Below are 12,199 nucleotides of genomic sequence, written 5' to 3' on the forward strand. Positions count from 1 at the left end.
AGGTGGTGGGTGCCAGGGCTGTGGGTGCCAGGGCTGTGGGTGCCAGGTGTGTGACCCCCAGGAGTGAGGCGCCTGGAGGACCATGGGGCTCCTGGACCAGGTGCTAGGACCCACCTACATGGTAGGTGTTGGGTCTGTGAGCCCCAGGGGTGGAGGATCCACCTTGGCCTTAGGTCTCCTGGCCCAGGTTCCAGGGTCCACCTATGTAGCGGGTTTCGGTTATGTGAACCTCAGGGGTGGTTTACAGCAAGGCCTGGCTCTCCTAACCCAGGTCCTTGGGCCCACCTGTGTGATAGGTGCTGCATCTGTGAGCCCCAGGGCAGGGATCCCTGAGGGGCCTGGGTCTCCTGATCCAGGTCATAGGGCCACCTATGTAGTGGGTGTCAGGTCCGTGAGGCCTGGGGGTAGAATGTCCAACAGGGCCTGTGTCTCCTGGCCCAGGTCCTTGGGTCGGCCTGCACAGTGGTTAGTGGGTGCCAAATCCATACGCCCTAGGGGTGGGAGCTGTCCGGAGGGGTCTGGGTCTCCTGGCCCGGGCCACAGAACCCACCTACGTAGTGGGTTTTGGGTCCATGAGCCCCAAAGGTGGGGTTACAGCGGGTCCCAGGTCACATGGCCCAGGACCTTGGACCCGCCTGTGCAGTGGGTGCTGGATCCGTGAGAGCCAGGGGTGGGGGGGTTCAGAGGGGCCTGGGTTTCCTGGCCCAGGTCACCAAGCCCGCCTGGATCAGCAGCATCAACATCATCAAAATGTCCACATTACCAAAAGTAACATACAGATTCAACACAATCCCAATCAAAATCCCAACATCATTCTCAGAAATAAAACAGATGACACAAAGTTCATCTGGAAACGAGAGACCACAAGTAGCCAAAGTTATCCTGAAGAAGCTGGAGGAATCACAATTCCAGACCTCAAGACGTAAGGCAGTGGTCATTAACACAGCATGGTACTGGTAGAGAAACAGAGAAGAAGATCAATGGAACAGAATGGAAACTTCCAGAAGTAAGCCCACACATGTAGCCAACTAATCTTTGAAAGAAACTGAAAACAATCCAGGGAAAAATTCTGGTATCTTCAACAAATGCTGTTGGGACAAATGGATAGCAGCCTGCCAAGGTAAGAAGCAAGACCTCCACCATCTTACCCAGAAATTCAGCTCTAAATGGATTAAGAACCTGAATCTTCACCCAGAAACCATTCAACTATTAGAGGAAAACATAGGGAGTACTCTCCAAGAGATAAGAATTAGGAAAGACTTCTTAGAAAAATCACCAAAAGCATACAGTCAAAGCCAAAATAAACAAAAGAGGACTACATCAAACTAGGAAGCTTCTGTACAGCAAAGGAAATGATCAACAAAGAATCAACCAACAGAATGGGAGAAATAGCACACTACACAATCAATACGGGACTAATATCCAGGATTTACAAAGAGCTTCATAAACTCAATGACTGCAAGACAAACGATCCTGTGAAGAAATGGGCAAAGGAAATGAACATTTTTTCAAAAGAATAAATTCAAATGGCTAATAGACAAATGAAAAAAATGCTCAGGCTCCCTAGCTGTCAGGAATATACAAATGAAAAGCACATTTGTATATATGTTGTTATATATAACTCCTGTGAGATTGGCTTACATTCAGAACTCCACTAGTAACACCCACTGGTGTGGAAGTGGGGAGAAAGGTACCCTCCTTCAAGCTAGTCAGAGTGTAGGTTAGTACACTACTATAGAAGTCAGTATGGTGAGTGCTAAAAGAACTAACAATTGATCTGCCATATGAGCCAGCTATTCCAGTTTGCAGAGTATGTCCAAAGGAAATGAAATATGCATTTTAGAAAGGGGTCTGTAATCCTATATTTACAGCAGTACAATCGACAATACCAAGGACTTGGAAACAACCCAGATGCCTGTCAAAAGAGACGTGCATAAAGAAACTGTGGTACATCTACCCTACAGAATACTACTCAACCACTAAAAAGAATGAAGTCCTACTATTTGCAATCAAATGGTCCCAACTAGAGACCAATATGCTCAGTGAAATCAGTCAAAGCCAAAAGGACAAGTACCGTATGTTCTTTCTCATACAAGGCAACCCTCATGCAAAATATAAGATCACGAGCCTTGTCAATTCTGTTTTTGCTACATCTCATGGGCCTGGCGTGGTAGCCTAATGGCTAAAGTCCTAGCCTTGCACATGCCAGGATCCCATATGGGTGCCAGTTCTAATCCCAGCAGCCCCACTTCCCATCCAGCTCCCTGCTCGTGATCTAGGAAAGCAGTTGAGGATGGCCCAGAGCCTTGGGATCCTGCACATGCGTGTGGGAGACCCAGAAGAAGCTCCAGGCGCCTGGATTCAGATTGGTTTAGCTCCAGCCATTGCAGCCACTTGGGGAGTGAATCAGTAGATGGAAAGTCTTCCTCCCTGTCTCTCCTCCTCTATCTGACCTTCCAATAAAAATTAAATAAATCTTTAAAATATATATATAAGAAAAAAAGCACAAAGAAACCACAGAAGCCCCTTGTCCCTCAGTGCAAAAATATTGCACTATTACAACTAATTAATCAGCACAACTCATCCCATGAATACTTTCGAAGGGCTCAGCACACACTGAAAACCATCAAGCTTTGTGGCAAACACTTAGAAAACACCTCCAGCACCTTATGAAATATATTTAACAGAAAATAAAGAGCCATGGGTGTAATGACAGGTCTCAAACAAGAATGAAGTATATCAGTTAAGAGGAAACAGGGGGCCTGGTGCTGTAGCCTAGCTGCTGAAGTCCTCACCTTGCATGCAATGGGATCCCATATGGGCATCAGTTCATATCCCAGCTGCCTATCAGCTCCCAGCTTATAGCCTGGGAAAGCATTGGAGAATATCCCAAAATCTTGGGACCCAGCACCCATGCAGCAGACCTGGAAGAAGCTTCTGGCTCTTGGTCAGCTCAGCTTGGGCCATTGTGGCCACTTGGGGAGTGAACCAGCAGATGGAACATCTTTCTGTGTCTCCTCTCTGTACATCTTCTTTTCTAATAAAAATAAATCTTCTTTTTAAAGATTTATTTATTTTATTGGAAAGGCAGATGTACAGAGAGGAAGAGAGACAGAGAGGAAGATTTTCTGTCCGATGATTCACTCCCCAAGTGGCTGCAACAGCCAGTGCTGTGCTGATCTGAAGCCAGGAGCCAGGAACTTCTTTTCAGGTCTCCCACGCGGGTGCAGGGTCCCAAAGCTTTGGGCCATCCTTGACTGCTTTCCCAGGCCACAAGCAGGGAGCTGCCGGGTTTAGAACTGGCGCCTATATGGGATGCTGGTGCGTTCAAGGTAAACACCTTAACCATTACACAATCTTACTGGGACCATAAAAATAAATCTTAAAAAAAGAGGAAGAGGAGTCATGGGGTGACAAAATACCAGAGGTATGGATATGTATAGAGAACAATAAATTGTTACAAGATGAATGAGTTGCATATATTTATATCAACAACATAGGAGAATTTCATTGGTTTGTTGAGTTTCTACAAGCCAGTAAGAAAACAACCTCATACTCCCTGTGCCCCAGTAAGAAAATGAGTTGCACTATGATATAGCAGAGCCACTTCTTCCATGATTAGTTTACTCCCCAGATAGCCACAAGCCAGGACATTCATCTGGATCTCCCATCTGGGTAGCAGAGGCTCAAACACGTGAGCCATCTTTTGCTTTCTGCAGGATATTATGAGCCATAAAGTGGCTTATTCACTATGCCACAGCAGCAGTATAGGACTATAATTAACATTGATCTTCAAGAATCAAGGTGTTGGCACCTTAGCAAAGTGAGTAAAGCCACCCCAAGTGGTGCAGGCATCCCATATGGATGCCGGCTGCTCCACTTCAAATATGCTAATGCACCTGGGAAAAGGAGACAGCTCAAGAACTTGGGCCCCTAAACTCATGTGGGAGACCAGGAAGAAGCACCTTGCTCTTGGCTTGGGATCAGCCCAGCTCTGGTTTTTTGGCCATCTGGGAAGTGACTCAGCAGATGGAATATCTATTTTTTTCTCTCAGAAACCCTGTCTTCTGGCAAGAATAAGTACTTAATCTGTCTCATTTTCCCCATCTGTAAAATGGTACTTTTATAACAGTAACAACCTCACAGTTAGTAACGGCCAAGTGAGCAAAAATTTGAGAGCAATTATCACAGTGATTCCACAGAACTAGCTTTTAAATTTACGGCAGGCCTAATATAACTTTAGTTCTAATAAAGATAAAAATTCGCACTTGAGAGGTACTGCAAAGGAAAAGAGAGCTATGAAAGGTACAGTAAGGATTTAGAAGTTATCTCCACAAAGATAACTAAACAGATACATTCTTCAAGAAAAACATTTAGATAGAGGTCAAAGAGTAGAGGACTAAGCCTAAAAAGTAAAAGGAAAAAAAAACTCTCAAAGTAAAAAAGATAAGAAGTTAAGTAAAGTGTGAGTGGCAAAGAAAGATCAAATTTCCAGCACAGTAATTCCACCATATACTAGTGCAGTTTCAAAGCTCTCAATATCTGAAGAATCATTCCGACCTGGCTAACAAATTAAAGTTCTGATTATATTACTACCTAGAGCACATGCTTATTAAGTTGTAAAAGAGGAAACAAAGCCATTGTTCTTCATATATACACTCATTTACCTCTAGCAGCTCTCTTGGAAATCAAAATCAGTTCATCTTTATTTCATTCAATACAGTATTATATCTCCCTCATCACTTTTTTGTAAAGATTAGAAACCAAATGACAAATGAAGGAATTTGCTAAATTAGCCATTAAATTGGAAGCAATCATATTCAGAAAAAATATATACATAACCTGATATTTCTCCAAGTGTGTAAGCAGATTTACTTTTCCTGAATATTTTAACTTGTTTTTAAATTTTTATTTTTCATTTCATTTGAAGGAGAGGAGACAGAGAAACAGACACAGAGATAATCCACCTGCTGATTCACTCTAATGCCAGGGCTGTCAGGGCTGGGCTGAACTGAAGGCAGTGGCGTAGCATTCAGCCAGGTCTCTTATGCAGCTGATGGGACTCAAGTATTTGAGCCATAATCTGCTGCTTTCCAGGATGTACATTAGCATAAAGCTGGATCAGAAGCAGAGGACTTGAACCCAAGCACTCCAGCATGGCATGTGGGCTTTCCAAATAACATTGAATCACCACACCAAATGCCCATGCCTTTATCCATTTTTTCTCTCCTAAATCTGCACATTAGCAAGATGGTATTACAAGGTTAATATGAAAGACTCCCCCTGTTCTCAAAGACCTAAGTAGAGGAGGGACACTAGCAAATATGAAACCTTAACAGAATGTGGTCTACCTCACAATGAGTATACATACAGGAGAGCACATCCCATCCTGCAGGTAATGTAGGTGTGGTGTTGGGAAGGAGAAAACTAGAAGATGCATGGGCATTGGTCAGGTAACACAGGGAAGAGGACAGTACGGCCAGCAAACTACAAACAGGCTTCAGAGTCACCAATAATGCTTACACCACAAGAAGGCAATAACCATTCAATTTTAATTGTTACCTTTTTTATTATTTTACAGTATATTTCAAAAAATGATGTTACAGATGTCTTATCTGCTCTATAAGACCTGGAATAAAAGAACACTTAGAATTAGAACAGACATCAAGCTGTAATACTCACTGTACTGAACCATTACCAAAGGTTAAGTATTTTTTTAAAATAAGCAGATGTGCGGCTATGCAAAATAAAACACAAACTTGTTAAAACAGAACAGTAAACTTGGCTTTAATGGCTATAGAAAGGAGGTGGTTTTGTTTTCTTTCTTCAACACATCTGGTTCTGGCAGCAAGTTGCATTATACGTTTAAAGCCGTGTGTGCCCTGAACGCTCATAGCTTCTGTTTGTGCGTATAACTTGGATCAGAGACCAGACACATGGAAAAGCACTGTTCTCAACACCATCAACATCTCTCCTCCAGGAGGTCACAATGCTAACAGACTCAAGGCTTTCCTTGCTGATGGTACTTTACAATTATTTTACTCCAGTTAACACTGGATGCTTTAACATTCTCTAAAAGAGAAGTGATGAAAATGTGTAGAAACCCTCCAGGGTCCAATTTTCACTTCGCATTGCCCAAGTAGTAAAATAGCAGCTCTACATGTTATTAAAAAAAAGGGGGAATTTAAATTTCTTATTAGTTTTTAACCATAGTAACTTTACAATGCTTTTGGATTTAGTTGGATTTCCAAAATGAAAAATTTAGTTGTCAAACATTTTAGGGATTTATTAAAGTATTACATACAATTGATTTCCTTTTATATACCCCTCCCCCCAAAAAAGTACCTATGCTGTATGTGTGTGCATTTATTTATCTTACCTTAACTGAGGTTCTCTTCTTCTGGCTGCACATGAGAAACCAGTGTAAGCAACCAATCCTTGCTTTTGTTTCTATTATAAACAATAATTCAGATCTTTTCTCACTAAATATGACTGCAGCATTTTCATAACAAAATGCACAAAAGGCAATACCAAAAATGCCTTCTGAACAGGCTTCTGTCAGGCAACCCACGTAAGTGAGACTCTACCAAAGTGGCATTACGGCACTATAGGCATTCAGTTTCTTCTCTTTCTTTCAAGTTTGTCAGTTCTTTACCACAATTATTTTGTCTAGTAGGAGACAATTTCATGGTGGACTTAACTCTTAAGAGTTGACATAAACCAAAATTGAACAGCAGTCAACTGGAACCACATTCCAATGGTCTCCAAAAATACTTGGCTAAAACACATCTTTTCTTCTCCTTGATTGATTTTGCATTAATTTTATTAAACGTATAGCAAATAACATTGCAAAGTTTTTCTCAGAGCTTTTTCTTAGGGGACTATTGTGTTCAAATAAATATATTTTAATCTGCAATATGTCATTAGTAATGTCCTTTCTATAAACATGGTTGGCAAAATAAAAAAGGCACAAAAGGGGCTAAACACAAAATGCTTTCAGTTTTCAGTGAAGAGTACAAAAGCACAGATCATTCATGAAAGCAGAGGAAAACATTCAGTAATTCATGCACAATTTGAATTACAAAGAAGCTTCTCTTCAAATAGGTCCTGAGACTGGAGGAGAAAATGAGTTTTCCTAATCATGTGCTTCATGTAAAATAAAATATAAAGCTACACATACATGTTTGGTTTAGCAATGGACCCATGTTTTTAAAAAAGTGAGGCAATGGAAGAAAGGAAAGGCAAACCAAAACACCTTTGTGAACAAAGCAATTCCACCTGTCACCTCCGTCCTTTTTATCACCCAATGGGGTAAAATGTCCAATAAAATGTAAAATGCAGCATACGCAATCATGTAATCTAAAAACTTTTTCATGATAACTTATTGCAAATTGCACTTGACAGTTCACCACAACACTGGAAAACTGGCCCCTAGTTGGTTCACACTGTCCTTGAGCCCCAAAGTGAAGTTGAAGTCACCAATAAAACGACCTGGATAAAAAGTTTGCAGCTGTGCTCAGCCAGCTAGCTCCACCCTCTGGGTGTGAGCCCACCCGGGACACGGCTTTGTCCTGCTCCTTCGTGGGGCTCTCATCCTCTGGCAGGTAATCGGGCAGCTCTGTGTTCTCTTCTACTTCCACAGGAGTATCCTGGAATGGGACCAGCATCTGGAACACAGAACAGGTTCGAGAGTTATCACAAAATCAAGATAAGGGTTAGAAGGTAAGGTCAACTTGGTTCTGGATTCTAATCACCATATTTATTCTCAGGGACTCTGTTCCTCTGAGACTCCCTATTACATGACAGTAGTCGCCACTGCTGAGCACTGTCTAAATACAGAAAGGAAGAAAGACAAAGAGAACTCAGATGCTGATCTGCTTAGACTCTTAGAATCAATCACTGACCTGTGTCTATAAAAAGACTAAATCTACTGTCTGGATGTGTGGCTCCCCAGAAATCCTGGAACCTTCCATGGATGAAGACCCACATGAACTCAAGGCATTCAGATTCATTTCTGCATCACAACAATAATGCAAAAGTAGCAACAGGCCAAGATTTTGACCACACTTTCTTCCCCAGTGGGTTGCACCTTGATTTATTTCTTAAATTTCTAGATTGGCAAAAATGGCTAAGACTGGGAAAAAAGTATTTAAACTATGTATTCAATGCAAAAAAACTAGGTATCCTTTATTTCCATAAAAAAATTAGCAAAATATCCCCACTGAGAGTTTTCATCCTAAGTTTTGAAATCTATAATTCATCTATCCATATTTCTAAAGCAATTAACTACAAAGTTGGCATGTACTTTTCTAGAAATACTCCCAATCTGCTAGCCATGAAAGACAGTCAAGAGTCCGAATCAGAACTAACTGTAACCTTTACCTCTTCTCCACTCTCACTTTTCACAACTTGCTGAGCTTTCATAACCTTGGTTGATGCTATTGCTGATGCCAAAGCCTGGAACAAGATAAAAGGATCAATGTTGAACACTGACTTGTTTATCTGTAACCTTAGGTGTTTTCACCCATTTTATACTAACCTCTGCTTTCAAATCCGAACGGATTCGCACCACACATCTTTGAACAGCCATTTGAAAAGTAAAGCTAATAACGCCTTTAATTTTTAACAGAGCTTCTTCACATAGATTTCTCCGAGACTGAAAAACAGGACATTATTAAATAGGGTTTTATTGTATTAATAGTAAAAGGGAATGTATCAACTCAAACCACTCCGAACTAGTTCTTTATGATATTTTTGAGGGGAAGGGTGCAGCTGAACCTATCTCAACACTACCATCTCATATTTCAGGGCATGGGGACGGTGCTGAATCACATATATGAAATTTTACAGAAAGAACAACAAAACGGCAATTTCTGTTGTACTTTTTAAACTCAAATACTCATATGTATTTTTCTAATTAATTATCTGCTTTAGATTTTTTTTGAATGAAAACAAACAGAGAGAGATTTCCTACCTGTTCTTCTACTCCCAAAGTGCCCCCAACATACAAGGCCAGGAGGGGCCCAAAAAAGCCAGAAACCAACAATTCAAACAGGTTTCCTACACAGGTGGCAGGGCCCATGCACTTCAGCCATCGCCTGTTTCCTCCCAGGGTCTGCATGAAGCAGGATGCAGGAGCACAGCTAGGCAATGAGCCTGCGCACTCTGACACAGGGGTTTGGGTATTCTTAACCACCGTGTTAAATTATGTCTCTCCTATCTAGTTTTAACATTTTTCTGAGAAATTACTCAACTTATATCCTAAACAAGACAGAATTAAAAGTGCAGGGGAATAAAAGCCACAAAGCAGAAAAGACAATTCTCTAGCTGAAGTGTGAGCAAACTCGAGTCCATCAGCCATTTTCATAGATGAGCATTCACCGGAACATGCCAAATCCATTTGTTCATACGTCATGAGATACTAGTTTCATGCTAAGACAGAAAGTTCAACAGAGACCCACAACAACCTGTAAAGCCGAATATATCTATTCTCTGGCTCTACAAAGAAAAAGTTTACAGGGGCAGGCAATGTAGCACATCCGGCTAAATTACCTCATGCAATGCCGATTCCACAACTGCATCCTGTGACAGCACGCCCAGTCAGAGTCCCAGATTCTATACTTACATTTTTCTTTTGCCCTATGTACTTTAAAAATATTTATTTAGCTGAAGGGCAAAGTTACAGAGAGGCAGAGAGAAAGAAGAATCTTCCACCCACTGATTCATTCACCAGTGGCCACAATGCAAAGAGCTGAGCCAGGCAGAAGCCAGGAGCTTTGTTCAGGTCTCCGTCATGGGTGCAGGGACCTCAGGACCTGGCCATCTTCTGCCGCTTTCCCAGGCACATCAGTAGGGAGCTGCATTGAAAGTGGACCTGCCAGAACTTGCGCCAGTGCCTCCATTGGATGCTGGTGCTGACGGTGGGAACTTGAGCTGCCACACCACAGTGCCAGTCTCAGATGCTCCCTCAGACCCCCGGGAAAGCAGTCAAAGATGGCTCAAGTCAGGAGCTCCTGCCATCCACATGTGAGACCAGGATGCAGTTAAAACTACTGGCACCAGTCTGGCCCAGTCCTGGTTGCTATATTCCAGTCGCAGAGTGAACCAGTGGATGGAAGATATCTCTCTGACACTCTAAACTTTCAAATTAGTAATTTTTTAAATTAAAGATAAAAAGGGACCTAGCACAGTAGCCTAGCGGCTCAAGTCCTCACCATGTACACACCAGGATCCCATATGGACATCAGTTCTAATTCTGGCACCCTGCTTCCCATTCAGTTTCCTGCTTGTGGCCTGGGAAAGCAGTTGAGGATGGCCCAAAGCATTGGAAACTTGCATGCATGTGGGAAACCCAGAAGAGGCTCCAGGCTCCTGGCTTTGGACTGACTCAGCTCTAGCCATTGTGATCACTTGGGGAGTGAATCATCGGACAGAAGATCTTCCTCCCTGTCTCCTCTCCTCCCTGTATATCTGATTTTCCAATTTAAAAAACAAATAGGGCTCGGCAGCGTGGCCTAGTGGCTAAGGTCCTCGCCTTGATCCCATATGGCTGCTGGTTCTAATCCCGGCAGCTCCACTTCCTCTCTATCTCTCCTCCTCTCAGTATATCTGACTTTGTAATTTAAAAAAAAAAAAAAAAACAAATAAATCTTTTAAAATATAAAATTAAAGGGGACTGGGGCCCAAGGACTTGAACCTCCAGCAGGCAGCTACCTTGCTGCCTGCCGGGGGGCCTTGGGATGGCCACGCCTCAAGCCTAGGAACACACAGTAGCTACCACGTACACGTGGGGAGCTGCTCCCAGATTTGCCGGAACCTCGATGGCTACCCCTTTTCTGGGTGAGTCCCGGGGGTCTGTGTAGCGAGTCTGGGCCTCCCCTACTGCTCGCCATGTGGCTTGAGCTGGGGGGAGGAGCCAGGAAGGGTGGGACTGGGGCCCAAGGACTTGAACCTCCGGCAGGCAGCTACCTTGCTGCCTGCCGGGGGGCCTTGGGATGGCCACACCTCAAGCCTGGGAACACACAGTAGCTACCACGTACACGTGGGGAGCTGCTCCAGGGCCTGCTGGCCGCCCGGCCAGAGAGTTTTTGACTTTTGGTTCATTGACCTGCTGCCTGGGAGGCTCCCTCCTGAACCCACAGTGCTTGGGGCGTGAAGCACTGTGCTTGCTAGTAACCTGATCTCTGAACACCTCAAAGTCTCTTTGGGGATCCCTTCAATCAAAATGGAGGAAACAGAATGCTGGCAATGAGGGAATCCCAAATGAACTTGAGGCTTGCAGCTAATGGTCCTCAGAGCAACCACGGGCAGGTGCGTGATTTACGGCTAGGAACAGGCCCAATCTGGGAGGTAAGGGGATACCACAACTGGGATGAGGCTCCCACCAAGGAGTGTATGTGCTGGAATGGGGGCTGCGTTCTATCTAGGAAACAGTTGTAGTCACCCGAGGCACTAGTGTGGGCTGGGATTGGATGCACCAGGCCGGTTCAGATCCCAACACCATCTGGTGTTATGGAGAACCAGGGTAGATGTGGGACTGACTAGGCTGGGTCTCACTCCTCTTCTGAGCCATGTGTGAGCTGTATGTGGGTATGGACGAGCCATGGCTGGGCTGAAACATCCAACATCAAGAACCAGAATGGGGTGAAAGCCAGCCAGGAAAAACCACTGTCCCTGCTAGGACAGGAGGTGAACTGAGTAGGGTTAGCTCAAGAACCCCCTGGCAAGCGCAAAATCTGGCATTGGGAGGGGTTCTGATGGAGGAGCCTGGGCAACTCCTCTGGCAGGACACAGTCCCTGCAGGTAAGCGCAAGAAACATGATAGGAAACAGCCCAGAATAGGTCATGGAAAGTTTCCCACTGGCATACATTCGGCATGGGTCTGAATCAGTTCATGTCAACCACTGGCAAATCCGATCGCCAGAACAGAGTGTGGGATGGGCCGGGTTTGGTTGCGACAAAACCAGTACACATTATGGAATGCCAGGGCGTGGTTGCCTGTACTGGATGTGAATGCAGCACCCATCCAGCACACGTGAGATCCAGGAAGGAAGGGGCAGAGCTGGCAGGGGGATTAAGGGGCTGGTCCCCTCGCCGGTCAGCTACTCCCACTGGAGAGTGTTGGCTGGGACAGAGACAGACCCGACTAAGCAAGGCTACAACACCTGTGCGCTGCATGTGGACTAGATCAGGGCTGCAG

General features: G+C 44.0%; 1 protein-coding gene across 1 annotated transcript in view; it reads right to left on the reverse strand.

Annotated features, from left to right (window-relative positions):
* Positions 1-7,293: 7,293 nt before the first annotated feature.
* ARMC1 (armadillo repeat containing 1) overlaps positions 7,294-12,199 on the reverse strand; it is a 34,899-nt gene continuing 29,993 nt past the window's right edge. Inside the window, exons 5-7 of the mRNA XM_004588013.3 lie at positions 8,540-8,656; positions 8,383-8,457; positions 7,294-7,667 (exon numbers count right to left, since the gene is read on the reverse strand). Of these exons, the coding sequence (XP_004588070.1) occupies positions 7,476-7,667; positions 8,383-8,457; positions 8,540-8,656 (384 nt within the window). The 3' untranslated portion in view covers positions 7,294-7,475. The remainder of the gene's footprint in view (positions 7,668-8,382; positions 8,458-8,539; positions 8,657-12,199) is intronic.

Source organism: Ochotona princeps, chromosome 9 (genome assembly GCF_030435755.1).
Source record: "Ochotona princeps isolate mOchPri1 chromosome 9, mOchPri1.hap1, whole genome shotgun sequence".
NCBI lineage: Eukaryota > Metazoa > Chordata > Mammalia > Lagomorpha > Ochotonidae > Ochotona > Ochotona princeps.